Raw genomic sequence first — 25901 nt, forward strand, 5'->3', positions numbered from 1 at the left:
CGATCGGTCTAGGTGCTATGCATGTCACAGACATCCTGACAGACAGAGATATCCAGACTTTCAGCTCTATTATTAGTACAGATAAAGAAAAATAAAGAAAAAAGCAAAAATGGGAAGAAAAAAAAAGTTAGGGAATTTTATAAGAAAATTTGGTTATTTGAGGGGAAATTTTTTTTTTTTAACAGACAAAAATATTGGAAGAAGTCGATTCATTTTCTGAAAATATTAATGGAAAAATAATTTTTGAATTTGGGGAATTTTGGTAGAAAACATTGCTTTTTGGGAAAAAATTGCAAGGGAATTGGTGAAATCTGGATTTGACCATCTGGCAACACTGGATGTGATAATCGAGAACTCGAGATATGCTAATCCTAAACCTGAACTTGAAATTTGTTAATTGAGATCTTGTGATCTGATAACCAAAAACTAGTAATAATCGAGTTCTCGAATGATCCTGAATAATCGAGTGATTTGATAATGAGAACTTGATTATGCCAATCACGAGTATGAACTATTATGAGCTCTCTCTATAGGAAATACAAAAACTTGATACTTTAGGTGAAAAATTGCATTTGAAGAAATTAGAGGTTATGGAAACACACTTTTATATTAACATCAGAAAGCGTTTTTTAAACCTTAAATACAGCTTATAAATTAAAAGTGTACATAAATAAATTATGCGACACCTTATTTTCTGTTTAAAAAAAAAAAAATCAACACATGTTGTTTTCTAATAAATAAACCTTAACTTGTGTTTGACATACTGTTTACTATTCTAAACATATAAAATTAAAAATTCCAGGATTTTAATTTTTACTGCAAATTGTATTTTATGCTTGCATCTATATTTTTAGGACAGAGTGCATGAAGCATTTAATTTCAAGCAACTTGAAAGCAGAATATTACTGAACTATGGCGCTGTAGCAACGAAATTTAGATTTTTGCTCTTTATCCCATTCGACTAGCTTGATTATATTTTGAAGATGACTTTGTTACTTCTTTGTTGGATTGTAATGGTTTTAGATTTTAGAAGCATTGTCCCCATCATTAAGTTACATTAGTTTTCTAGGATGTACTTCAAGTGCAGTATCAATGACGAGAATATCTTTTTATTCAATCTGCGGTGGAATTAAGAAAATACTTGGAATGATGCCAAAACACTCAAAATTCTGATGTTTACAAGAACTGTAATAAGATTTAGGTGTCAAAAAATCAACATTTTCAGTTAAGAATGCATGACTGGAATTTTATTTTCCTCTTTTGGCAGTAAGATGAAATATTGAACAAATAAGTAAAATTTTCTTTTATAATTCCATGCAAGGATTATGATTTTGCTGATGGCAAATAAAAAGCTACACATTTAATCTAATATATATAAATATTTACCACTCTTTTCTGTTTCCTTTCTTTTGGAGTTCCATAATAAGTCAAAATCTTGAAAGCAGGACACCACTTCTTAAATTCCATTTCCCAATTTAACATTACACTTGTGGGAACAACAATTAAATGAGGTCCCCATATTCCTGTTAAAAATATTGCCGTTAAAATGGTAGCAGTTTTTAAATTCTTACATTAAACTCAAAAGCACTATGTTTTGAAAACAGCTTAAGTAAACATTTATTTATCAAGAAATTAGGCAGTAAAATAAAACTTTGGCTGCCTTGATTTTTCCCCATGTAATTTTAGAAAAACTTAATTGGTTTACCTTTTATATTTATATACAAAATAAGAAAATTTGCATGATCTATATATAAAAAAAAGAGGGAAGAAAAGGGGGGGAGGACTGTTGAGCAAACAAAAATTTTAAATTAAGAAAAAATATGGTGTAAATAAAATTGCAGGTTACTTTGCATTAATTGGATATCACTTTCTAATAATATGTAAATTTTATGATAAAAATGAGGAAACCTATGATTTTTCAAAACAAAATATTTATAAAAAAAATAAATAAAAACATAGATTTAAAGATATTTTTGGTTCAAATATAAATCAGCGAAATCAAAGTCATACTACTAATAATAATGCAACAAGTGACATTATGTGACTTTTCTTCATTCGATATCATTTAATTTTGTGCCTTGAGATTGCCTTATTGATTTTATTAAAAAGTACAAAAGATTCAATTGGGCAATGGCTAAAAATGAGAACTTTTAAATGTACCATTTGCCATTTCATCTCCTGACGTTACATCATACCTCAAACAGTCTTTAAACAAAAAATAATTTCTGCCGCATTTGCTTCCCTCAGAATTGCAAGATGTAAGCAATATAAGTAAACAAAACTAGAAGAAATAGTTTGACATAATTTCAGTGGGTATCTTTTTCTGCAAAAATGTGAGGTAAAATAATGAAAATTTTAGGATATTTAGGACAAATTTCAAAAAAATACGACAATTCATTACCCCTGATTAATAGTTCATGCCAATGTAATTGGGGGGAAAATAGAATTTATAGGAACATATGATTTTTATTTTTCTCTCCAAAAAGCTGCAATTACTGACAATTGATTAAATCAACTAGTCCCCCTCCCCCCAGTAAGATGCTAAAGGAACAAAAGCACAAAAAGTTTTAAAAAGTATTAATTCAAAGTTAAATATTTCAGAATTGCATTTTAACCAGGTGTACCATAATCAATATGTATAACTATCCACATAAAAAAAAGGTTTTCCCCCTTGAAATAGTTGTTGCTGACTTAAATATGTAAAAATGAAATAATACACAAAAGCATTATAATTTCTCACATATTTCTGTACTATTTACAAAGAATATCTAAATAGTGAAAATAGGATATATCACAACTTGCCTTTTTCACAAGCTAAATGTGCTAGAAGAGATATCGTTTGTATAGTTTTACCAAGACCCATTTCATCAGCCAAGATACCATTAAGCTTCTTATCATACATAGCATTAAGCCAATCTAATCCTATATGCTGGTATTCTCGAAGTTGATGTTTTAGCAAAAAAGGAACTTTGGTGAACACCTATTAAAACAAAAATTGAAAATTAAGGCACATGTAAAAACATTTCATACAGGATTATGTGAAATGCCGTTTAATTCCAAATACAGGAGAATCTCAAAAATTCAAGGTATTGTCCATTTTACAGCAGTTGGCACAGGGCTACGCCCCTAACACATGATATCGTACAATTCTATATCCTTGTTTTGGGGATGAGGCTTCAGACCAACACTGAGAAAGGTTGCCAGTTGGCCATAGTTATTGCGCTGGAAGAAGACGAGTGTTCTATAATTTTCTAAGAAATCCTCTCCCACCTTCCCTTTTGCAAAAAAAAAGTGTGCTACAACGGCAATTGTTTGACTTAAAAGTATCTTAAGATTTGCAGTGTATTCCTATACGTTTCGGGTTAATTTATCATTGATTTTGCGAAGGAAAAGCTAAACTTTCTGTTTTTCACACTAAGTAAACATTTCTTGAAAACACCGTGAACAGTTAGAGGTGAAATTGGAAGAAAAAAATTTCATCCTATTCTGCTGAAATTTTCACAGCACTCGAACATGGGTCTTTCATAGATTTTCTAATTATAAATCTCTAATCGCATTTTGTTAACTTTGCTGGTCAACCATTTCTCACCACATTTTTGATTCAATGTTCTCTTTTAAAACGTTTATTACATATTACACAGTGGTATGGGATGAATGAACTACTTTTGCAATATATCAAACTGTTTTACTTTGAATATAATGAAGAATTAATACATTTTCCAATTTAATTGGCGAAGTATATTGTTACTTTGCAAATACGAGCCATTTTTAAAATACATAGAATTTGTGAAGTAAACAAGCAAAAATTAATGCCAAAAGATTTTTTAACTATCACCGCATTGAAAAATTAATAATAAAAAGAAGACAACAGATGATAACTTTATTCGAATTTTTCTGAAAATATTTCTGTCACCCATTTTTGACACATTTCAAATTCAATATTTTGTAAAAAAAACGTTGGGTTAATGTAATCACATAGGGACAGTATGAAAAAGTATTGAATTATTATTTCAATTCCTAGGTACTTTGTTTTCACCACACACATTTAACGCGCAAACAATTTTGGAAGAAACAGTAGGTAAGTTGCACTCTGTGTGACACATTTCAATACTTTAATACCATGTTTTTTTTTTCTTCAATATGGCTTTTATTCTTCAGAAATGAAATAAGGAACAAAACAAAAATTTTTGCATGCCAATAAGGTTATCTACAGAATAATTGAATAAGTGACTGAAATGACATTTTAGGTTACCGTTTTGACCTCTATTTTTGGAGAAAAAAAAAGCACATATATTTTTCTATTACTCTAAAAGTAATTTAGTTCCTCCAGTACGTTTATAGAACAGCAGTATGTATGGGGATCATAAACTAGGCAAAAGTTTGTTGCCTGCATTCTAACACAGCTTTGAATGTAAAATGCCAGGGGTCTGCCCAGAATTTTTCACAGGGTCAGTTTTTTGTGAAAAATGCAATAATTTTGTGAAAAATGAATTAATTTTGTGAAAAAAAATGTCTTTGTTAAAACGAAATTTTAGAATTTAGAAATGGCACAAACTTCATCATTTAAACTTAAAGTTGAGTGTTTCAATCTTCTATATTGAGAATATCATTCTGGGGTGTTTTTCTAGTATTTGGTAAAGGGGGGGAGGGGCATCACTCTCTCAAGTATTAATATTTATCTACCATTCTACATTCTGTTAAATTGTACTAGAAATATTTCAGTACAGTATTTAAAATAATTGTAACGTCTGTGCTTATCTGTCAAGAATCAATATTGACACCTGAAGGTGCCGAAGATTTCTGCTGTCTCTCGCGCAGTTGACTATTTCACATTGATGAGTCCAAAAAAAGGCTGAAACTGCAGTCTCAGGTGTCATATCTGGGCTGTTAAGAGTTTTGCCTCAGCTTTGTCGTAAAGGCAGTAACTTACAGCTTATTTTGAAATTTCTTTATAAATTTAAGCTCACTTCTTTGACTTACTTTCAGTCAAATTTTAAAGTACATCAAAATGGCAAATACTATAATTGTTACTTGTGAAATATTTTCTTGAAAATGCAAGTTCTAGTTGTGCTTAAATTACATCCAATTTTTATTTAAATGCAGAAGTAGTGATTTACTCCGTATATAAATCGGGATGCCAAGAACTCGGATCATTATTTTTTAGGGTAAATACTCAAAAAGTATATTTCCCTGCCTGGGTTTTTGTTTTTCATTGAACTGCTATTCATACAAAATACCCACATTTGTCAATCCTTGAACTTAATTATATTTTTTGCAATCCAAGCGCACGAGTGGCAGGCAACAGTTTAAAACAGTTTTGCCTTGGCAGACATGTGATCCAAACAGGATAAAAAATACTGAAATTGCGAGGCTGTGTGAACTAACACAACACTGTTAGTATATTGTTCTACACATGAAAGCTCTCCCATGTATTTTTGTGTCTATATAGCAGACTATTTTCATTAGATGCATGAAATTAACTGGAACTGGTTGAATTTAGCTTCCAATCCCCTTTCTTTTTTTCTGCATACAGTAGTTTACTTTCTCAAAAAATACTGAATTCAGTAAAAATACTGAAAAATCACATGTCTGCTTGGGGAAGAGCCACTATAACAGAAGTAGCCATTCATATTTAAGCAGCTTTTCTGTGTTATATTCTATTCATGCTGTAAACGTTTTTAGTGCTGTAATAAATATTGAGTGTAGTTGATCAAGCATGCTTCCTGTTTTGCATATTACGTCAATATGCATAAGTCAGTCAAACACTAAAAATAAGAGGTCAAAAAATTACCTGAGTTGTTGATAAGGTATTTCCTTTAGGGTGAAAGCTTTCAGCAGTAGCAGCAATATCGCTAATCTCCCTTGAAGGACTACTTTTCCCATCAGCCTATTGGGGAAAAAATACAGTATAAAATTCCAGTTTGAGAAAAGTATAACAAACAAACTGCATGAAAAAGCACCATTTCACAAAATAATAATAATATAATAAATTGTTAAAACAAAATTTTAGAATTTAGAAATGGCATCATTTAAACTTAAAGTTAAGTGCTTATCTCTTCTATGCTGAGAATATCATTCTGAGGTGTTTTTCTAGCAGGTATTTGGCGGGGGTTGAGCGGGGGGGGGGGGGGGGGGCATCACTTTCTCAAGTATTAATATTTATCTACCATTCTACATTATATTAAGTTATACTAGAAATATTTCTGTACAGTATTTAAAATAATTGTAAAAAAAAATAAAATAAAATAAAATTCAGACAAGGGTTTAGTAACTTTTTGACCTGAGATACTCTTAAAAAGCACAGAATTTCCTGTAAAACTTATAAATTCCGTGATTTTAACAAAAACAGAAAGAGATTTTATTTATTTACCTCTTAACAAACCGTACTAAACATCAAAATTCAAAAAACGGATTCCCATAGCAGATACAAAGAGATCTCAATTCTCAAAGTGAAGGCATCAAAAGTATGAAAACGGCTTGTAAAAGAAATATTTTTGATAAAATTATTTTAAAATTACAGTTTAGAGTCCTATCATAAACATATCATTAATATCTGTGGGCACAGTTGAAGCAGAAAAAGAAAAAAAAACACCGATTCGGCAATTTAATTTTGTAGGCAGAAAAGAAAATGGAATTTTCCTTTAAAAACTTGAAATGAGCGATCTAACAAAAATAAAGAGATTTTTCATTTATTTGCATCCTCATAAAGCGAAGTTAGCTCGAAAAAAGAACAAAATATGATTCTCATATTGGATGTTAAAAGATTGAATTTTTCAAAATGCAGACATCTAAATAAAAAAAACGGTAAGTAAAGGAGTTTATTTAAAGTTAATCATACTTGTTAACATCGAAAAATCAAAATTATATACTTTTCTCCCAAAATATCAGTTTTCCAACGCACCCACCGTAAAAACGCAAATATTGACAAGCTGATAAAATGAGAATATTTTCTAATGAAGTCATTACAAAGGTTTAATGCCAGACATTAAGTGGCAAGTGGCGCCAGACACTAAGTGGCAAAGTGGCGGTAATTTCAAAGTTGGTAACCTTATCTGAAGGATCATTTTCCCCCAACCTTACTATCTCTTGCAGTTTTAAGTTTATTTCTGCTGATAGATATTATTATTATTATTTATTAAATCACGAGCAGGGAGAAAAGTGCTTACCAATGCTTTTTCAAAAAAGTTTACTACAACACCGCTGCTAATAAGCTGTGATAAAACAAAGTTTAAAAGCCAATTTTCAGCTTTTACCAAGAAACAAACAACATGCATTATGAAGTACACCACCAGCTCAGTCAATTTCAACTGAGGACTGAAGGACTGCAGTTTTGTGCTTATTAGCTCTCATCAGCCCGGCATAAAAAGTGAAAGAGCTGGAGGTGGTAAACCTCTTAAGGAAGCCAAGAATGCCAAACAAACTGGTAGCTAATATAAAATTTATATTTATTTGATAGTAGCAATTATTTATCCCTCGCAGGAGTACCACAAGTGGATTTTTTTCTGTTTCTTTGCAAAATTAGCAAATTTTGTATAAGCTAATTCCTCTAACTTGACTTTAAAAAAAGGTTACAAAAATTATCGGTTTTATGCACGCAAATACGAGTTATCTTGCTTGCAGATTTGCTCTTTCAATAAACAATTTGTGAAAGATCCGTTCTTGTTTTATCAGAATTTTATACAGGGTTCATTTTGGTTGATCGGGATTTTGTGAAAGATCCATTTTGGTTTTGATTGGATTTTTGTGAAGGGTCCGTTAACGGACCCAAATGTCCTTTGGCACGACCCCTGAGTACTTATGCACCAATCAATGCCAGGAAAATAATAATATTATACAGGGTAAAATAAGATCACCTCTTTGTTAAAAGACTTGAACAATTCATCATTTTGATCTATTTCTTCTTCGTCATCTTCTTCAGAACTCTCATTTGTACTAAAATCAGATTCTATAACAAATATCATTGAGTTGAAAAAACATAATATAGATATGTGATATACATAAACACATTAGAAATGCACTTTCATCTATTGCCAAGCGAATACATTACGGTAAGAAAAATCATCTTTCAACAAAAACATTTTCTGCTCTAAAAGGTTCACGTTCAGATATAACTTTATTTTGGGTGCGCTATTTGCACCCTATTGCTACAGTTGTATAAATACCATTTTCTCTCTCTGACCCAAACCTAACTTGATTTATTTCAAAAATGTTTTTACCAAAATAACCTATATGCTCTTTATGGAGATTTTTTTTTTTTTTTTGATTCTGAAAGTATTTGATTACATTACAAGGCTAGAAGTAGCAAATTAAAAAATTTAGGACAAGTTTTCAACAAAAAACTCAACAAAATCTATGTTACCATTTTTTAAGTTTAAAATTATGAAGTGAAGGTGATGTACAGGCGAATTTTGTTACTATGAATACCAATACAATGAAATTTCTGTTTCAATGAAACGCATTTTCAGTCCGGATTTAACTGCCATTACATTATTCAAGTTCCATTACAACAAAATTCTTGTTACAACGAACAGAATTTGCGGTCCCTTGAATTTATTTGAAACGGGATTTCACTGTATTCAATGAACATATTTTATGTTTATTCAAAACATATTTTTTTGAAAACTTTTATTTCTTTTTTTGCTATCAGGGCTAGATTCAAATTGTTGCAAAATTATTAGCATTCTCTTTCTTTTACTTTGTAAACACAAAGAAAACGCTAACTTTAATGATATTCATGATAGAGAAATTTAAAAAAAAATAAATTTAAAAAATTAGAAACATTGATTGCAACAAAATAATAGAACTACAATGGAAAAATAAAGTAATGTTGAAGTATGAAACTACGGATATCATTTCAAATGCCTAAAAATACTTATTTTTGGGAAAATTCTGTGCAAAATCCAGTGACATGTCGAAAAATGCAGAAAAAATAATCTAAACACTTTTGTTCGGTCCAATAAGTGTTCAGAATAGAGAAAAACTAACAGTTTAGAAAAAAAAAAAAAAAAAACACAGAATAATTAAATGTAAGAAGTATACGGTGCAGCCAAACGTAAATATCCCAGTGAGGGGGAAAAAATGTGCCCCATAGGTTGAAGGAGGGAAAGCAAAATTAAACCTTTTAGTTCCTTTAGCCCCTGTTAACAGAGATTACACACAAAACTGTTCAAGAGAATCCATCAATATACAGAAAAATATTTATTTTCAAATAACGCAAAAACAATGCCACCCTCACCTGGAAAAATTAAAAGATTGCAATTTAACATTAAAACTGCTGAAGGATGTCCTTGACAGCATATAACAAGCGAAATATAGACTCAAGTTAAATGCAACAAATGACATTCAGCAAAATTCAAATATTCATCAATTCTCTTTGTACTGCCACAAAGAATGCTTGAGCCATTCGCTGTAGTATTTTCCCTGTTAAGTATGTTTTTTAATTTTTTCAGTACTTAAATGTACGTTTATGCAATACAATGCTTTTTCTGTATAGACATCACGGATTATGTTTAAGTTCTGTCAAAATGTGTGAACTTGTGTTATTTTTTATGTAGGTTATGTGTGATTTTTTAACACCCTTTTATTAGCTTCACTTGTATGTTTGTGAGTAACTCTTCTTTGGACTAAGAGCTAGTGGCTTATTACTGTTAGTACATTCCACCACTCTATGAGCAATTGTGGCCAAGCAGTCTAAGGCTGTCCACCTCGGGGAATCATTGGGCGTGCATTCTTATCCCGTCTACACCTAAATTAAAATTATAATCTTGCATTTCAATTTTTCCCTACTTTTTGTGATCGGACTCTTTTGAAAATTTCGAATGCAACATGAAATCCGCGCGATGACAATGTAATATTCTATCATCGAATTAATTTGTTAACAATAAGTTATTAGTTTATTCTAATTAAAACGTTTTTATTAGCTTAATTTGTATGTTTGTGGGTCCAACTTTCTTTTGGACAAATAGCCAGTGGCTTATTAGAATTACTTACTACGTACAAATCAAAGCTGCAGAGTGTAACAATGTTGGCATATGAATTTGCCAGAAAGCATTCAAAATGTCTGATGCAAATAATGCAATAGAAGCTTTAGTAGCAAAATGAACTAAAAAGTTAAAAACAATCTTTGAACGACAAGTATATAAAGTAATTGACCAAACACTTAATTTTACTGCAATAAAAAAAAAGTGTGGGGGGCTGCCTATCTACATTTTTGCATGGATAACAAGTAGAAGAAATTTAAGACAACTCATAAGACCCCCCCCCCACGCTTTTTTTTTTATTATTACAGTAAAATTAAGTGTTTGGTCAATTACTTTATATACTTGCCATCCAAAGATTATTTTAACTTTTTAGTTTATTTTGCTACTAAAGCGGTTTTTTTAGTTTTTTAAACTACTATTTTATTTTTTACTTTTTAGTTCATTTTACTACAAAAGCATGTTTTTTAGTTTTTTAATTCACTTTGAGCGTCACTCTTCCATCAGTTTTTGTTCCAATAGTTTTACCCTCCGGATATTAATTTCCCATGATGCCTATATAACTCAAAAAAGTTCAAATATCTTCTGAATTTCATTTTTACGAAAACAAAAATAAGGGCAACTAAGCGAAATAATGAAGATTAAACTAAACACAGAAAACTTTATTTGGGGGGAATCAAAAAAATATAAGCTAGCTGCAAGTGGAAATATAAAGAATGATTAATTCTGGTAAGTAGAAAATCAGGAAAAGTGTGGGTGTTGGCCCCTTGGCCCAAATACAGGCCTGAATAATTGTGGGTTACATAACAATACATTTATACGAGTAGAATAGTTTTGAGTATATTTTTTTTAAATAACAGTCAACAGTTCTTATACATTTTTACAACAGGAAATACTGTGGAGAGTACCACTAGTAGCGTATATGCTGTTTCTGTCCGAGCTTGAGCAAAAGAATCTACAAAACATTACATGCTTTATACAAGCACATTAACTGGCTGTGTAGACAGATAGGTTAAATTGGTCCAGACTTTGAGAAGATTGATAACGATGAAATGGATAAACATGAATTATTACATATAAACAACTTTTATATGAGACTGTTGTTTCTAATAACTATAGAATTGCAATAACTAATAGATAAAAATAAAATTTTTCAAGCACATACAAAAGCATAAATTGTTACTTTTTTTTTTTTTTTCCTTTTTTAAACAAAGCTCATTTTTTTCTTACCATTTTCAGACATGATTGAAGAATCTTCATTTTGTTCAGATCCTTCAACTTTGAAATCATCTGAATAGGCACCAGCATACTTTTCACGCAATTCTTCAATAGACATTTCATCTATTGGAATTAGAGTAGAAAATTATATTTTATATTCTATTAAGTTCCTAAAAGGAAAAAAAAAGTTTCTAAACTCAAGAAAGAGTTGAAGTGGAGTGATAAGATGATTCAGAAGAAGAGACAGATTTTTTGAGGCAGTGAAAGAAAATGTTTTCTTTTTTACTTTTTTTCTGGAAAACAAGGAAAAATTTATTCCTGTCAATAATGTGTTTTCGTAAAAATTCTCTCAAAAAATTCCTGAAAAAAAAAGAGAGAGAAAGAGCTTCTTGAGTCCAATATACAGGTTGTGGCAAAAAACTCGGACAGTGTCTCATCAAATGGAATTTCTCTTTAAAGACTCATTATTTCGTTATTTATTTTTGTCTCTCACTTCATTTAGGAAATAATTTATAGTAAATCTCCCAGTTTATGTATTGTTTTTTGGTTTTCTTAGAATTTCAAGCAAAAGACCTGCTATTTTAAAGTTGTTTTACCGAGGAGAACAACAGTTCGTTTGCTTGTTTGCAAACAGTATTTTATGCAAAATGCCGCTTCAAGTAGCTTGGAAATGATAACTGACGTCCAGGAACTGTACAAAAACGAAGTGAACATTACCGTTAATTGTCAGGCCATCGAAAAGTGAAGTCAATGAAATATTAGTTTCCATGAGGGAAGTCGTATGTGAGACGCGAATGCGACCCATCAGTGCGGCTAAAGGCAAAAACAGAGTTTGGGCAGAAACTTTACAAGTTCCAAAAAGTTCTCCCTTTTGTTGATACATAATTTCATCACAAAATACATAGCTTTAATTCAAATCCAATTATTTTTAATATTTTTTTCTAGTATATTTTGCATTCTCTCCTTTTGAGCATTTCTTTAAATAAATAATCTCTACAATGTTTTAAATTTATTATTATTTGACACACAATTAATTTTGCAAATGGGACGGATAGGGGTGGGATGAGTGGATGAGAAAGTTGTTCTGTTGATGAAAATTTTCAGCATTAATTCTATTCAACAAATACCAGTTTATGATACTTCAGTGCCATAAACATCAATCGTTTCATTTTATATGTCCTAGAAATCAAAGATTAATTTTAATCAAGTTTATAAAATGTAAATGTTTTATGCAAAATCTTTTTTTTTTTTTAACAATTGAAATAAACAGCAATATGTTGTGCAAGATTTCTAACGCCTAATTATGAACTGAATGTATGTTACTTATCTCTTTTAGAATATGATCATGAATAGTTGGCAAGTTACAGATTTAGATAATACAACATTAATGTGTTATGATTTAAGAATATATTATCATTTTTTCATAACCAAGGAAATGTCAAATATAATTGTAATTAAAACAGTGGCTACTAATAAAACTGAATCTTCTGACCACATACCATCATGGTTGGTATAAAAAGGTTTTCTTTCTTTTTTTTAAAAAAAAAGACAAAAAAAAAGGTTTTTAGTTTAAACCGTGTTTATTCGGTTTTTTTCTACTCTTTGCAAGAAAAACAATTTTATTTACGGAAAAACATGAAGATTTTATGAATTAATTGTTAAGGGATGTTAATTATTCATATTTGTACCAAATTTCTTTGTAATTAATTAAATTATTGAGAGTAAAATCTTGTAATTTTATTTCTTCATGCTTAGACATTTCTATGGGAGAATATTGTTTGAAAATCTTTTAACTACTATAAGTAATACAATATGCAAATGGGTCTTGGTATAAATAATCAAAGAAATAATTTATTGTGATAGTTCACACATTATTAGTTAAAAAAATCACCAAGAATACCTTGGAAATTAATTTCCTCATAATCATAGCTATCTACTATAAATAAAAGCAAAACTAAAATTTACGCATCTTAATCTTAACATGTGGAAAGTATTTTGCAGTATCTACAATGAATTGTAAGACTGATGTACATTTTACAATTTATCAAAGAACAGAAAAAAAAATTAAAAGCCTCAGTACAAATTTAAATGAAAATACTCTTAACATATTTTAATAACAAAGACACTATTCATACATGAGACTTCTTTATATTGAGATTAAAAACGCTCTTTATAAAGTGAAAATTAGGCATTAATGTTTTTTATAAGAGCACAGAGTTACATGAATGTTTTCTGTTTTCATAATTTTATACATTTTCTTTTCTTGGTCTGACTGCATCGTCTATCGGGGATGAAAAAAGTGTGCAGGTATAAACGTAATTTTATGCCTACTCTAAATGTTCTTGGACTTCTTTAGTTCAGGGTTCATACACTTGTGGTTAAAAAAAATTCCGACTTTTCCAGGTTTTCCAGCTTGTTTTTTAAAAAATTCCAGGTTTCTCGCTCCATTCAAAATTAACTTCAAATAGCAATATATTCAAAATAATTAAAATTGTTTAAAGTAGCAATGCGGAAGAACTGAAACTTTTCTCCATAGATTTTTATAAAAAAAAATCTTTTTTTTTTCTTTCCCAAATTTTAAGTTTTTTTAAACACTTTCAAAATTGTTTTAATTGATTTACTAATTGTTGAAAACAAAGTGCTTCCAACTTATTTAGCGTTTTCTCGATGTCATGTGTCATGAGTAATATTAGCGTTTTGCTGTAGTGGATCAGCAATCTTTTAGCATTCCCTTTTGGTCTTTTGGTTCATAATACTCCTTTTTATTTTCTTATTAGTATGTAACACAAAACATATTGAGCCAAATACAAAGCTATTTTTCAGTACAAATATGATTAACTTGTTGCATCGATCGCCATACCAGAAAATGCATAATAACAAAAATCTACATCCGCCGATTATAGGCCAATGCCAATAATCTTTTTTTTCTCTTTAGCTTATTAAAGAATGCTTCCATTAAAAATTTTCTTTTCTAGAAAATAATTAATTTTTAAAAATTCATAATTTGTTGCACATTTTATGTTATTTTAAATAGTTTACATAGAGATAAACAATCAATTCTGTTTTTGGAAGGTAACGTCTACTTCCATCATACAAACAACCAAATACGGCGACTAAGTGAAAAACTTAAGATAATAAGTAGATTTTTGAATTTGTAGCATAAAAGTGGTTATAAATAATTAATAATCCTTAAAAAACTACAGTTAAGTCAAAATAGTCAGTTTTTAGCACATAAGGGTCTAAAGCAATTAGAATAAAAAAAATTGTTCTGAAGATAAATTTTCGCATTTTTCAAGAAAATAATTATGAATTATCCGAAAAATAAGGCACATTTTGCGTTGTTTTCAATAGTTTGCATAGCAATAAACATCCAATGCTTTTTTCGAGAACTTCGGCACTTAAAAAAAGTCTTGTGTACTTCCATCTTGGGAATGACCAAATATGGCGGCTGCGCCCAAAACTAAGAAGTAATATTTTGAATTTATAGCATGAAAACAATTTAAAAATAATAAATCTTCATAAAACTACAATTCAGTTGAAAAGTTTTTAGCACAAATTGTATCCAATGAAATGAAGATAAAATTAAGTTTTAAGAACAAAATTTTTCATTTCTCAAGAAAATTTTTAAAAATAATACCGTATATACTTGCGTATAAGTCGATCTCGCGTATAAGTCGACCTCCCCAATTTCAAACCAAAAACCCAGGAAAAATCCAAAACCCGCGTATAAGTCAACCCCCCTTCTCTCGGAAAAAAATAGCGAAATATTTTCTAATTCAAAAATAAAAAGCACATTTATTTACAAAAGAAAAACAATTAAAAATATATACACATTCTCAAAACCCTTCAAACTCGGATTCTGAGTCGGATGTACCGAAAAGTTCCCGGAAGCCCTCTTGCGTCAACACCGCGTCATCGTAAACATCGGCGGCGGCATCGGAATCGTCAGAGAGATCGGCCTCTGAATCACTGTCGGCATCATTGTCAATAAACAGAAGATCGTCCTCTGTGCCATCCAAATTGTTGCTAATGCCACATTTTTTGAACGATTTTATCACCATTTCTTGGGGGATGGCGTCCCAAGCATCTTTTACCCATTGGGCGACCAAAGTTAGATCCGGCTTAAGGTTTCCGCCCTTTGTTGTGGCCGGTAGCCCGGAACTAATCCATTCCGCCCAATATTTTCTGACATGACCCTTAAAGGGCTTGTTGAGACACACATCCAGAGGTTGAAGCACAGATGTAAACCCCCCTGGAATTACGGCAAGCGACGTATTCAACTCCTTCGCTTTTTTTGCAGCAGCGTCGGACCGGTGGGCAATGAACATATCCCACACCAAGAGAGATTTCTTTTTATGCAAGGCTCCCGGCCTCCTATCCCAAATGGTTTTGAGCCGGTCGACGCAACCAGCTTCCGTCATCCAGCCTTTCTCTTGGGCCCGAATCACCACGCCAGAAGGAAACACTGCATTTTTTGGCAGAGTTTTTCGTTTGAAAATGATGAGCGGTGGTAACTTCCCCCCATCAGCTAGAGAGGAGAGCACAACTGTAAAATTGGTTTTCTCATGGCCTGTTGTCTTTATCAGGATAGTTTTCTCCCTCTTTTGATGCACAGTTCTATTTCCCGGGAGATCAAAACTCATGGGGTTTCGTCCATATTTCCAATTTGGGACGGTTCAAAAGAAAATTCCTGCTTTTTGCGGATTATATACCGTTGAAAATCCATAATTTTTTCTTCCAAGTCGGAAGGCAGTTTTTGGGCAATTTTAGTTCGCTGTCGCAGACACAATCCATGCCGGTTCATAAATCGCGTACACCACCCGGATGATGCGCGAAACGTGCTGCCCGGAGAAACAAATGCTTCGTCTTTCGCCAACTTCAGCGCTCGCAAACGAATTGCAGTTCGCGACACAGCATAGCCATTTTTTTTGCAGTCCACAACCCAATCATTCAAGTTGCTTTCCAATTTTGGAAACGAGGCCGTTCCGTGACGCAGCGCCTTCTTCGTACGTGGTACCTGCTGCAAATCCTCGCTCTTCTTTCGCCAATCCCGGACGAGTTTTTCGCTGACTCCAAACTCACGTGAAGCAGCTGAGTTGTTCGTTGCTTCGGCAGCAGAAATCACTTGCAGCTTAAAACCAGCCGTATAAGGTTTGCGCTTTTGCTTCAAAAAATCAGCCATTTTCAAAACGAGAGAAACTACGCACGAGCACGTGTAATGTCGAGATTCAGGTCAAGGAACATATAAAGCAAGCGAACAAAATGTTGCCACTCTGAATACAGAAAGTATAGTTCGTGTGAAAAGATAAGATATCCGTTTCAACAATTGCGAAGATTCAATTTTCGGTTACAATTTTTATTAACCACTGAATTTATTCTTAATAAAAAGAAATAAAATTTTCTTGATTCCTTGATATTTTGTAGGGTTGTTTAAATATTTTTATTTAAAAGAGTACAATTTGCGACACGATCAACTTAGCGGTAACTACCTGTAACCGTACGTTGGTGTTTCGCGTATCGTTTCTCCTCAATTGTTGATCGGAAAATATTTTCGAAATTTTTGACCCGAGTATAAGTCGACCCCCCTTTCTTCCTCTTTATTTTTTGGACAAAATTTCTCGACTTATCGAGAGTATATACGGTAATAATAATAATAAAACGATTTTCAGCACATTTTGTGATACTTTCATTAATTTGCAGTTAAAGAAAAAATTCCAATTATGCTTTGATTTTGGAAACTTTGACATTTAAGGATCGTGTCTACTTCTATCCTGTGAGTGACCAAACATGGCGACTACGTTTCACAAGTAGCTTAAAAGATATTCTGATTTTAAAAAAAAAAAAAAAAAATTCCCAGATCCCCCCCACCTCCATTTTTCAGGTTTGTGCTTCCGAAGCAGTAAATTGTCCTCTTCCCTGTTGAATTTGTGCATAATTCTTATTCACCCGAGGAATTATTTTCTTGAGAACTATTGAGGGTCAAAAATGGCGGCTGAGAAAGTTCTTTTGGGTCGCCACTTTTTTAATTGCCAGTTTCATTTTGCCTCAAAATTTTTACAATTTAGGAAAAATAGATAAAAAGGGAGATTAGATCTCATGAAACAAAGTTCCCTGGGAAAAAATTGGAAAAACAAATTTGAGGGGCAAATTTGGAAAATTCCCTGACATTTCCCCGACATTTTTAACTATTTCATTTTCCCTGACAATTCCAGGTTTTCCCGGAGCGTACGAACCCTGTTATTTTTTTTTTCTCTTACAGGGTTGCCACGGAAGTTCAAGAATGAAATTCCCTGACATTTCCAGGTTTTCCAGGTGGTTTTGAGAAAAATTCCAGGTTATCGATCTCCACTTTCATTTTGCAACATTAATATATGCATCTCAAATTTTGATAAAACTTACCTCATTTTCAAACTTTACAAATAATGGTTACCAAATTTAATTTACTCAAGCTGAAATAATCAAAAATATGTACTAAGGGTGGTTCAATTTTTTTTTTTTTTTCTCTCTCAGCTCGAGTACAAGACAACCCTTATTTTTTTTAGACTTACTAATAGTATTGTGCTGTAAAAGTTTTAACTTCTTACTCAAATTTTAAGAGGGTGCTCAATGACCCCTTAATTTAACATTAGCTCTAGCATAGAAAAAGTCACAAATTTAGAAACATTTAACTTCCCCAGCTGGTTTTTTTTATGTAAGTACCTTCTGAGCATGTCTGCAGGCGACTGCCATGGCGCAGGCACCAATAACAGAGAGTTGATAAAAAGAATTGCAGGGGGAAGAAGAAAGAGGGGAATGACAAAACGAGGAATATGAAGGGAATGGCGGGGAAAAAAAAGCTGAAAGGTTTTTTTTTTTGACGTCATAAAACGATCGGAAATATGCAATTTTTCATTTTTCCTGACATTTCCCTGATTTTCGGCCATTTTCATTTTCCCTGACAATTCCAGGTTTTCCCGGTGCGTGACAACCCTGTATTATCTAAATATTCTAGTATTAAGATATTTTTACACTACACATTGCTTCAACAGTACATAATCTATCTCAATAAATCTTAAGTAATCAAGTAAATTAGGTAAGTCTTGGTTGAAATATGGCTTTCAAACTATTTTGAAATGCATAAAAATGAAAAATAATGAAAATTAAAAACTATAAAAGAGTTACTTGAATTTTTTCCCCTATAATTTTAGAAAAGCTTAGTTGGTCTGCCTTGTATATTTATGTACCTAATAGAAAAGCTGTATTGATTTTTAAAAAGAAAGAAACAAAATAAAAACTCTTTAGCAAACTTGCATTATCTTAAAAAAATTTAAATTTCTAAATTTATTAAATTAATTATTTTATCTATTTGCAATAATACATAAAATTTGTGAAACATTTCGGGGAAAACAATGAATTTTTTCAAAAAAAAAAAAAAACACTTTTGAAAAAAAAAATCCACATGTTTTTTTTTTTTTTTAAAACCACTTGGTTTAAACCACAGTTATATCATGGTTTAAACAAACGTGGTTTAAACCAAACAACCATACCCACTACTAACAAAATTTCTCAGCTTTCACCTATATGCAGCTGACCCAACACTGCCGACAGTACACGGGAAAATAACCAAAATAAGGGAAAAATTTTAAGTCCCCCAATTACAGGAAAAGCCTAAAAATAAAAGCAGGACTCTTGCTCACTGTGGAGGGAAAAAAAATGGAAACAGTTGTTTCTTCTCAATGATTTTATTCATGTTCATCAAAACAGAGTTCGCAGCAAACAATAAATTTCCGATTTATTATGTTCCTTCACTTAAAAATATGCTCTTATCTTTTTGTCTGGTGATTTAACAGCCTTGGTGGAATTGAAATCAGAAAAAATAAATATATTGCAAGGGAATTTTTTGCGGCTTTCGAATGAGATGGAAAACAAGACATTCAGATAATTATTTTGGGTAGAAAGAGCCATTTAACGATATTTTCAGGACCTCAAATTAAAATGCAAACGGTTTGGTACTTTTTTGGCATTTGAAGAACACTCATGGCTTCATTCTCAGATGCCTAAATGCAAACTCTCTACCAAGTTTGGCCGATATCCAACGTAAACTGGATTTTTTCAGGGAACATACATACATACTTTTTGATTATATTATATAGATCAATCTTAATGATGGGAATTAGTAATCTGGAAATTTTGTATACAGATGAAGTTTTGCTTTTAAGTTCGACTAAAGGGGTGTTTTTCTGAAAATGCGTAATTTTACACAATCGGGTCGGAATGGTGATTTAAACAGTTTTAGGACATAAAATGCAATTTATAAGCTTGATTTTGGTAGAGGAAGATAAAATGCTTCAAACTTTATCCTGAAAATTAAAATAGAATGCATTCAATGTTTTATTCTTTAACAGAGTGACCACGTATGAAGCAAAAATACACACTACATACCAGTAGGATAAATGTATGTTGAATTGCTTTTTTACTTGCCTTGTTGTTGGAAAAATTTCCTTAATAAGGGGGAATTAAAAGGGAGCAAGTCCAAAATTATTTATGCACTTTACTTTTATAACATAATTTGATATTTTGAAATAAAAAATATCCCTGTAAATTAGATAAACCATTTAAAGATGCAAATAAATTTTTTTTTTACTGCGATTAAAACTAAGAAAACCTTTGCTCAAATTTTATCTCAGTAGTGAATTTGGATTAAAAAATTTGAATTGCTTTAATCATAACCAATTTTTTTCAGTAGAAGAAATATTGTACAAACAGAACAAAATGCTTTAAATTTATCCTTTTCTGCATGGCAACATGTGCTGTTTTTGCATCAATTTCTGTCTGCTTTTTCCAACCACAAGGAAGAGAATTTCGTTTTCCATTGCAATTGTATTAAATATACTATCATTTACATTTTTAAAGCAAAAAGGTAGGAACAAATAAAAAATCCAACTTCACTGAAGAGAAACACAAAGCAAACTGACTCTTCATACTGGATGGAAGAACACGCTAACGCTGAGCAACACAAGATAAGCACAATAAATATTACTTCCACATGGGGACAACCCATTTAAATTTTGTTCTAAATATATAAATATATTTTTGGAACCAATTGTTTATATTTCGGTTCTTATTTTATATCTTTTTTGCAGAAGAAGAATGACTGCAAGAGTTACCAAGTATAGATAAAACAAACAGTTTATATTGAGCATTTGTTTTGGTTAACTGCACCCCCCCCCCTTTCACAAGAAAAAATGCAGCACACAGAACCCTAGGTTTTTCTCTCTTTTTTTCAAAAAAAAAAAAAATTCTTTGGTTGTAAGAAGTTTATTTTTCTATGCAAGTAGGGAATAAAATATCAAAATTTTGGGAATTTTAGGATTTTTAGGACAACAACTAACCCTACACAAGTCAAAAAAAAACGTAAAATCTACTCTAGTAAAGCCTTGAATGAACTCAGACAATTTGTAACCTCCGACTATCAGGGTCAGATTTGGAAGTGTGGACAGGGTTCATACTCTATTTGGAGAAAAAATTCCATGACTTTTCCAAGACTTTTTCATGACTTCAATGGAAATTTTCATGACCTCGTTACACAAAGAGAATAGCACTATTTAATCTCAAACTTGGTAATATTTGGAAATGAGCATTAGCAAAACCTTTATATGAATGCCACAGCCTCATTGAAGCACTTACTCATAAGGGAAAAAATATAAGTGCACACTTAGAAAACTAAACTATTCTTATTTGTCTTCATTATATAAATTTAAGTAAAGTAAAAATGCGGTGAAGGGAATATGATGATGCTTAAATGTCATATTAAGATATATATTTTTGATATTTTTTTTTTAAACAGGCAGAATGATATAGAAATTGACAATGGTTGAATGAATCATCACTAAGTTTCAATAAATTTGCTTCAAAAGTTAACTTTCAGTGTCAACAGTGCCTTTAATCATCCACGTAACTTGACAGTAGTTTGGTTCTTTAAAGTAAAGCCACATAGTTTAGTTCTTCATGTTTCTAAACCAGATCTTTTTAGAAAAAACCATTCAGTAATGAATCAATCTTCTGATTCAAAAGTATGTTTGTTTTGTTTACAAATTTGCATAATTTCAAATGCATACAAATTAATAGGTTCAGAAATTCCAGAACACGTCTAATTCCCAACATTGAATGTAGCAGTGGGTTGAATGGATTAGTTTTGTGTGCCCTATGTTGGGCACTACTGAGATAGAGCATTAGAATTTCTCTTTTTCTGTATTCTATTGCCTGACTTAAGATCTTTATTTTCTAAAAGATTCAACAAATTAAGATAAACTCTGATAAATTTAATAATAAAGTCCTTACGAGTGATGGAATCGAACTCACATGCAATTCAATTGCTTTTTTTTTTGAGTGGGTGTGGCAAAACTAAGAACGTGAAATTTTGCTACTACAAAATATGAAACATAAGAAGTGTTGAAAATAACAGAAAATTAAAAATAAGTGATGTCCAGGCAGTAAAATTACATTACAAAAAACGGCAAGCGGCTGCGACAGAAGTGGATGCAATGAGATTTCAAAATTCAGATTTGATTTTTGGATCATTCCATTTTCCATTTTTAATAGCTTTTATGTCCTATACTGTTAAATCACTCAATTTCTAATGCTCCTTTAACTACAGTTCCTTTCTCTTTGTCCATGACATTTTTCCATGACTTGAAATAAATTTCCATGACTTTCAATGAAAATTTCAATTTTCCATGACTTTTCCAGGTCTGAAATTCTGTTATTTTTTTTCCATGACTTTCCAGGATTTCCATGACCCGTACGAACCCTGTGTGGAGGCCCCGGGGCAACGAAGGAGTGGAGGCCTCTAATCAGAGTTCGAAAAGATCATCATATTTTCGAAAATATCCGATACTTTGTTATATATCCGCATATTTTGATATATATGTATTTATCCGATATTTTGGACCCGTGAAAGTTAGGATATTTTGTAAAAATGTTATTGTGGGGCACCTTTGTTGTGGAGCCCCGGGGCAGTAGCCCCGCAAGCCCTCCCGTAAATCTTTCCCTGCCGACTATAAAAATTAGCTTCTAAATAAAAATTTTATAAAACAAGCTAAGACTTATTCTTCATCATGGTAATTTGAAAGATCACCTAGGAAGATCAAAAATCATCAGTTGATGCAAGTAAGATATTAGTTGTTGCTCAATAAAACCAATCCAATAAAAGAGTGAATAGGTGTGAAACATTAGAAAATGATAAACAAAAAAGAAAAAATTACTTTCAGCTTCTAACTCTTTAATTTCTTCCTCATGGTCCACATGTTTTTCAACTCTTTCTTGCTCTAATATTGTTTGTTCATCATCTTCTTCATCTTCGGAAATTTCAAAATCTATATCATCATCTAACGCACTTGTTTTTGCATTTGTTTTTTCTTCAGCAAACTTTCTCTATCAAAAAACAAAACATTTATTGGCATTCAAATCTTTAAAAAAGATTACTAAAGAAACAGCTTTTGGTAAATTTTATATGATGTACAAATGTTTTCACTATTAGTTTATGCTCTTAAAGAAGTATTTAAGCTGTTTTATTAAAAATAATAATTATAGATGAAGGTACAGTAACCCCTTTGTTATATTGCTCATTTGGTTATATCGTGCTTTTCCTCTGTCCCCTGAAGAAATAAACCCAATCAAATATTAGATCACTTAAGAAGTAAAAACATTGTATTTCTCAGGAAAATTCTTTGCTTCCCTATTAGCTCATAAATAAAACAGGGGTGTATTTCATTTTTCTGACTTCGCTGCATCTTCAGTTATAATGATTTAAATTCATATTATACCAAAAAACCATAGGAATATTTCAAATTATTTTGTATACTATTAAAAAAAAACAAATGGAAAGACAACTTTCTTTTGTTAACTTTATTCATAAATTTGTTCAAAAATAAGAATATGTTTTATTTATTGTAGACGCACATACAAGGGTATATTGAAAAGTAAGGCCTCCAACAACGCCATTACCAAACGCAAGTTGCAATTCAAAACGGGACGACAGCACTGCATTCCTTGGTTAGGTGTGTAAAACAAGCCTTGCGATGCTGAGATGCTCAGTCGCTGCCTAGCAGCTGTTTAGAAAATGCCCGCCAGGTGCAAACTACGCTCAAATCACTCAATTTTTAAATGCCAAAAAGTTTCTTTGATAGAAATACAGAAATTCAACATCAATTAGTGGAAGTGTACAGTGAGAAGTGTCAAAAACATACAGAAATGATGCCGGAAGTTTTCTCAGGGCCGGGAAAATGTCCATAATGAGCAGCGCTCGGGGCGGCCGAGTTTGACAGAATGAACAGCGACTTAGATCAACAAGATGGTGCGCAATAACGGGAGGGTAACCATTAATGAGATAATGCAAGCTCTTGATGAAGATAGTGGCTTCTTCTGGGTGCAGAACATTACCTTGGAGGTCCGCGGTTACAACAAGGTGGCTGAAAGGTTGGTCCCTAGGCAGCTTGCCGATGAACACAAGAGGAAGCTCATGGATGCAAGGTTCATATTCAATAGGGAAGTTGCAACCTATTAAATGTTCATATTTTGACAATTGGATATAGTTAATTGACCCTCAAAACTTTTCATTGCCGAATTTTAAAAGAATTTGATTGATTTTAAATGAATTTTTAAAAATCCATGCTCAAAAGTGCGCTTTTCTGAAACGTCACGAGCTTACGTCACAGGGCACTAATGGACAGCCTTTTGCCGAAGATCCTTTGTTTTTGCTACGGACATTTTCAGCGTGCTGACATTTTTATTTTTTAGAAATTCAATAATCCTTTTGAACACACTATGGAGGCCGGATTTTTTAAAGCACAATCTAATAATCTTCCTCAAGTAACATCAATGATGGTATTCGAATATTGCTGAGAGGATGAAAGGTTTAATGTTCCAGAAACGCAAGGAGTTAAATGCGAGGAGGCAAGCCTTTTGTTTCGCCTTAGAAGCCAACTGCACGTCCTTCGACTTCTCCCGCAGCGAGCGCATGACGTCACTTCCTGTGCCATTTGACGTCACAATTGCTTAAACATTAAAAATTAATTTCCAAAAACAACTCCTTATCGTATCGCAAATTTTTTTTTAACCTATGATGTTCGTACATGTTACTCTATCACAAAAATAAAATTGAAAAACAGAAAACTTCCCTATTTTAGAAATAAAATGAAGGAGTTTTGAAGGAGTAAAATGAGATTTTGAAGGAGTACAAACGGGCTGTCCAAAACGATGTCGCACTTTTTTTCAGCGTATTTGTCAAGAGGAAAAACTAATTAAAGTTCTTGGTGGACCTCACAAGTGTGCCTTGGTTGAGTCAAATTAGAAAGCATATTTAAGTAATCATTAACATTTATTAGTACTAAAATACAACATGTTAACAAGAAAAAAAAGGCTTCTTAAAAATATATTATTTTTGTAGAATCCTATCCAGCAATAATAAAAACATTGCAGCGAACATGAACAATAAATAGCATAGTTATACCCAGACTTAGATAAAATGAAAAGCTTTCTGCGAACACAAATCCTAACTGGAAAATTTTCTGCAAATAACTATTTTGCCTTATTCACGCTTTTATACAAAAATATAAAAAAAAGGGGGGGGGGGACTTTATTTTTATTTATTTATTTTAAAACAGCATATAGTTTATGCTTACTTTTCACTAACTGAAGAAAACTGCTTAAACTATTATTTTTTGCTCAATATCAATCACGTGATCATTATTATTACTTTCATTTTACAGTGAAAAAGTTCATGTAGATCTGATAAAACATGAGCTATCTGCTTTTTACTTGAAAATTTTATGAAGATATTTGATTTTGTACACAAATCAACAAAACTACTTATTTGTTTGAAATTAAGTATTTCTGCAAAAATAAATACTGTATTTTCTGCATGTTATCTGTTAAAAAAGTTTTACATTAGTGCTTCACCCCCCCCCCCCCCTCTTTCTACGCCAACGCATTTGAACTCAATTTACAGCAGGAGTGATCGTTCCGTAGTCTGTAAAGTTGTTTATTTTATGTACTTGAATTTTCCCCTTACGCGATCCAGGTTGTGTAAAATAAAAAACTATACAGTCATAGTAGGAGCGGTCTCGACTTGATTTGCAACTGTTGACTCCTTTGTCTTTTAAGTAATTAGCGTACTATAATCGCAATTTCAAGAAGAAATAATTATTTTTTAGATTAATTTTGCATAAGATTTAGAAGAAACAGAAATAAAATGTGGGGGTTTTTTTTAAAAAAATTCATTTTTTTTAAAATTAACGTTAGTAGTGGAAAATAAATTTCTGCAGAGCCAAAAATTTTCTGCGAACGCCGTTCGCCGCGTTCGTCTATATTATGCAAGACTGGTTATACCACAAGTGCTCCTAAAAAAGTTCATCTCGATTGTGAGCATTATGTGTAGTGAAATTTAGACTTACTACACCGCTAGTAGAAGTGAACTTGCAAAGAAAATGTCCATAGCCTGAAGTTGGAAAGAAAAACACGTGAAGCATTTTTCCTCATGGAAAATCTGTATTTATTATCCACAAAGGATTACTTAAGTTGACGAACAACATCTTCATTGATATTAAAAAACATTTAGAAGAATAGACAAAGATTAGCCGCTAAAATACAACGATACATTCAGTTTTTACGAACATGCTGATTCCAAGGAATATATGGCATTAACGTAACATACAAAAATAGGCCTAA

At 31.8% G+C, this 25901-nt stretch overlaps 1 protein-coding gene across 1 annotated transcript in view; it reads right to left on the reverse strand.

Moving 5' to 3' along the window:
• LOC129232473 (helicase domino-like) overlaps window positions 1–25901 on the reverse strand; it is a 295627-nt gene that overhangs the window by 239074 nt on the left and 30652 nt on the right. Inside the window, exons 6-11 of the mRNA XM_054866621.1 lie at window positions 22439–22607; window positions 11208–11318; window positions 7854–7945; window positions 5792–5887; window positions 2803–2980; window positions 1387–1523 (exon numbers count right to left, since the gene is read on the reverse strand). Of these exons, the coding sequence (XP_054722596.1) occupies window positions 1387–1523; window positions 2803–2980; window positions 5792–5887; window positions 7854–7945; window positions 11208–11318; window positions 22439–22607 (783 nt within the window). The remainder of the gene's footprint in view (window positions 1–1386; window positions 1524–2802; window positions 2981–5791; window positions 5888–7853; window positions 7946–11207; window positions 11319–22438; window positions 22608–25901) is intronic.

This window comes from Uloborus diversus, chromosome 1 (assembly GCF_026930045.1).
Source record: "Uloborus diversus isolate 005 chromosome 1, Udiv.v.3.1, whole genome shotgun sequence".
Classification (NCBI taxonomy): domain Eukaryota; kingdom Metazoa; phylum Arthropoda; class Arachnida; order Araneae; family Uloboridae; genus Uloborus; species Uloborus diversus.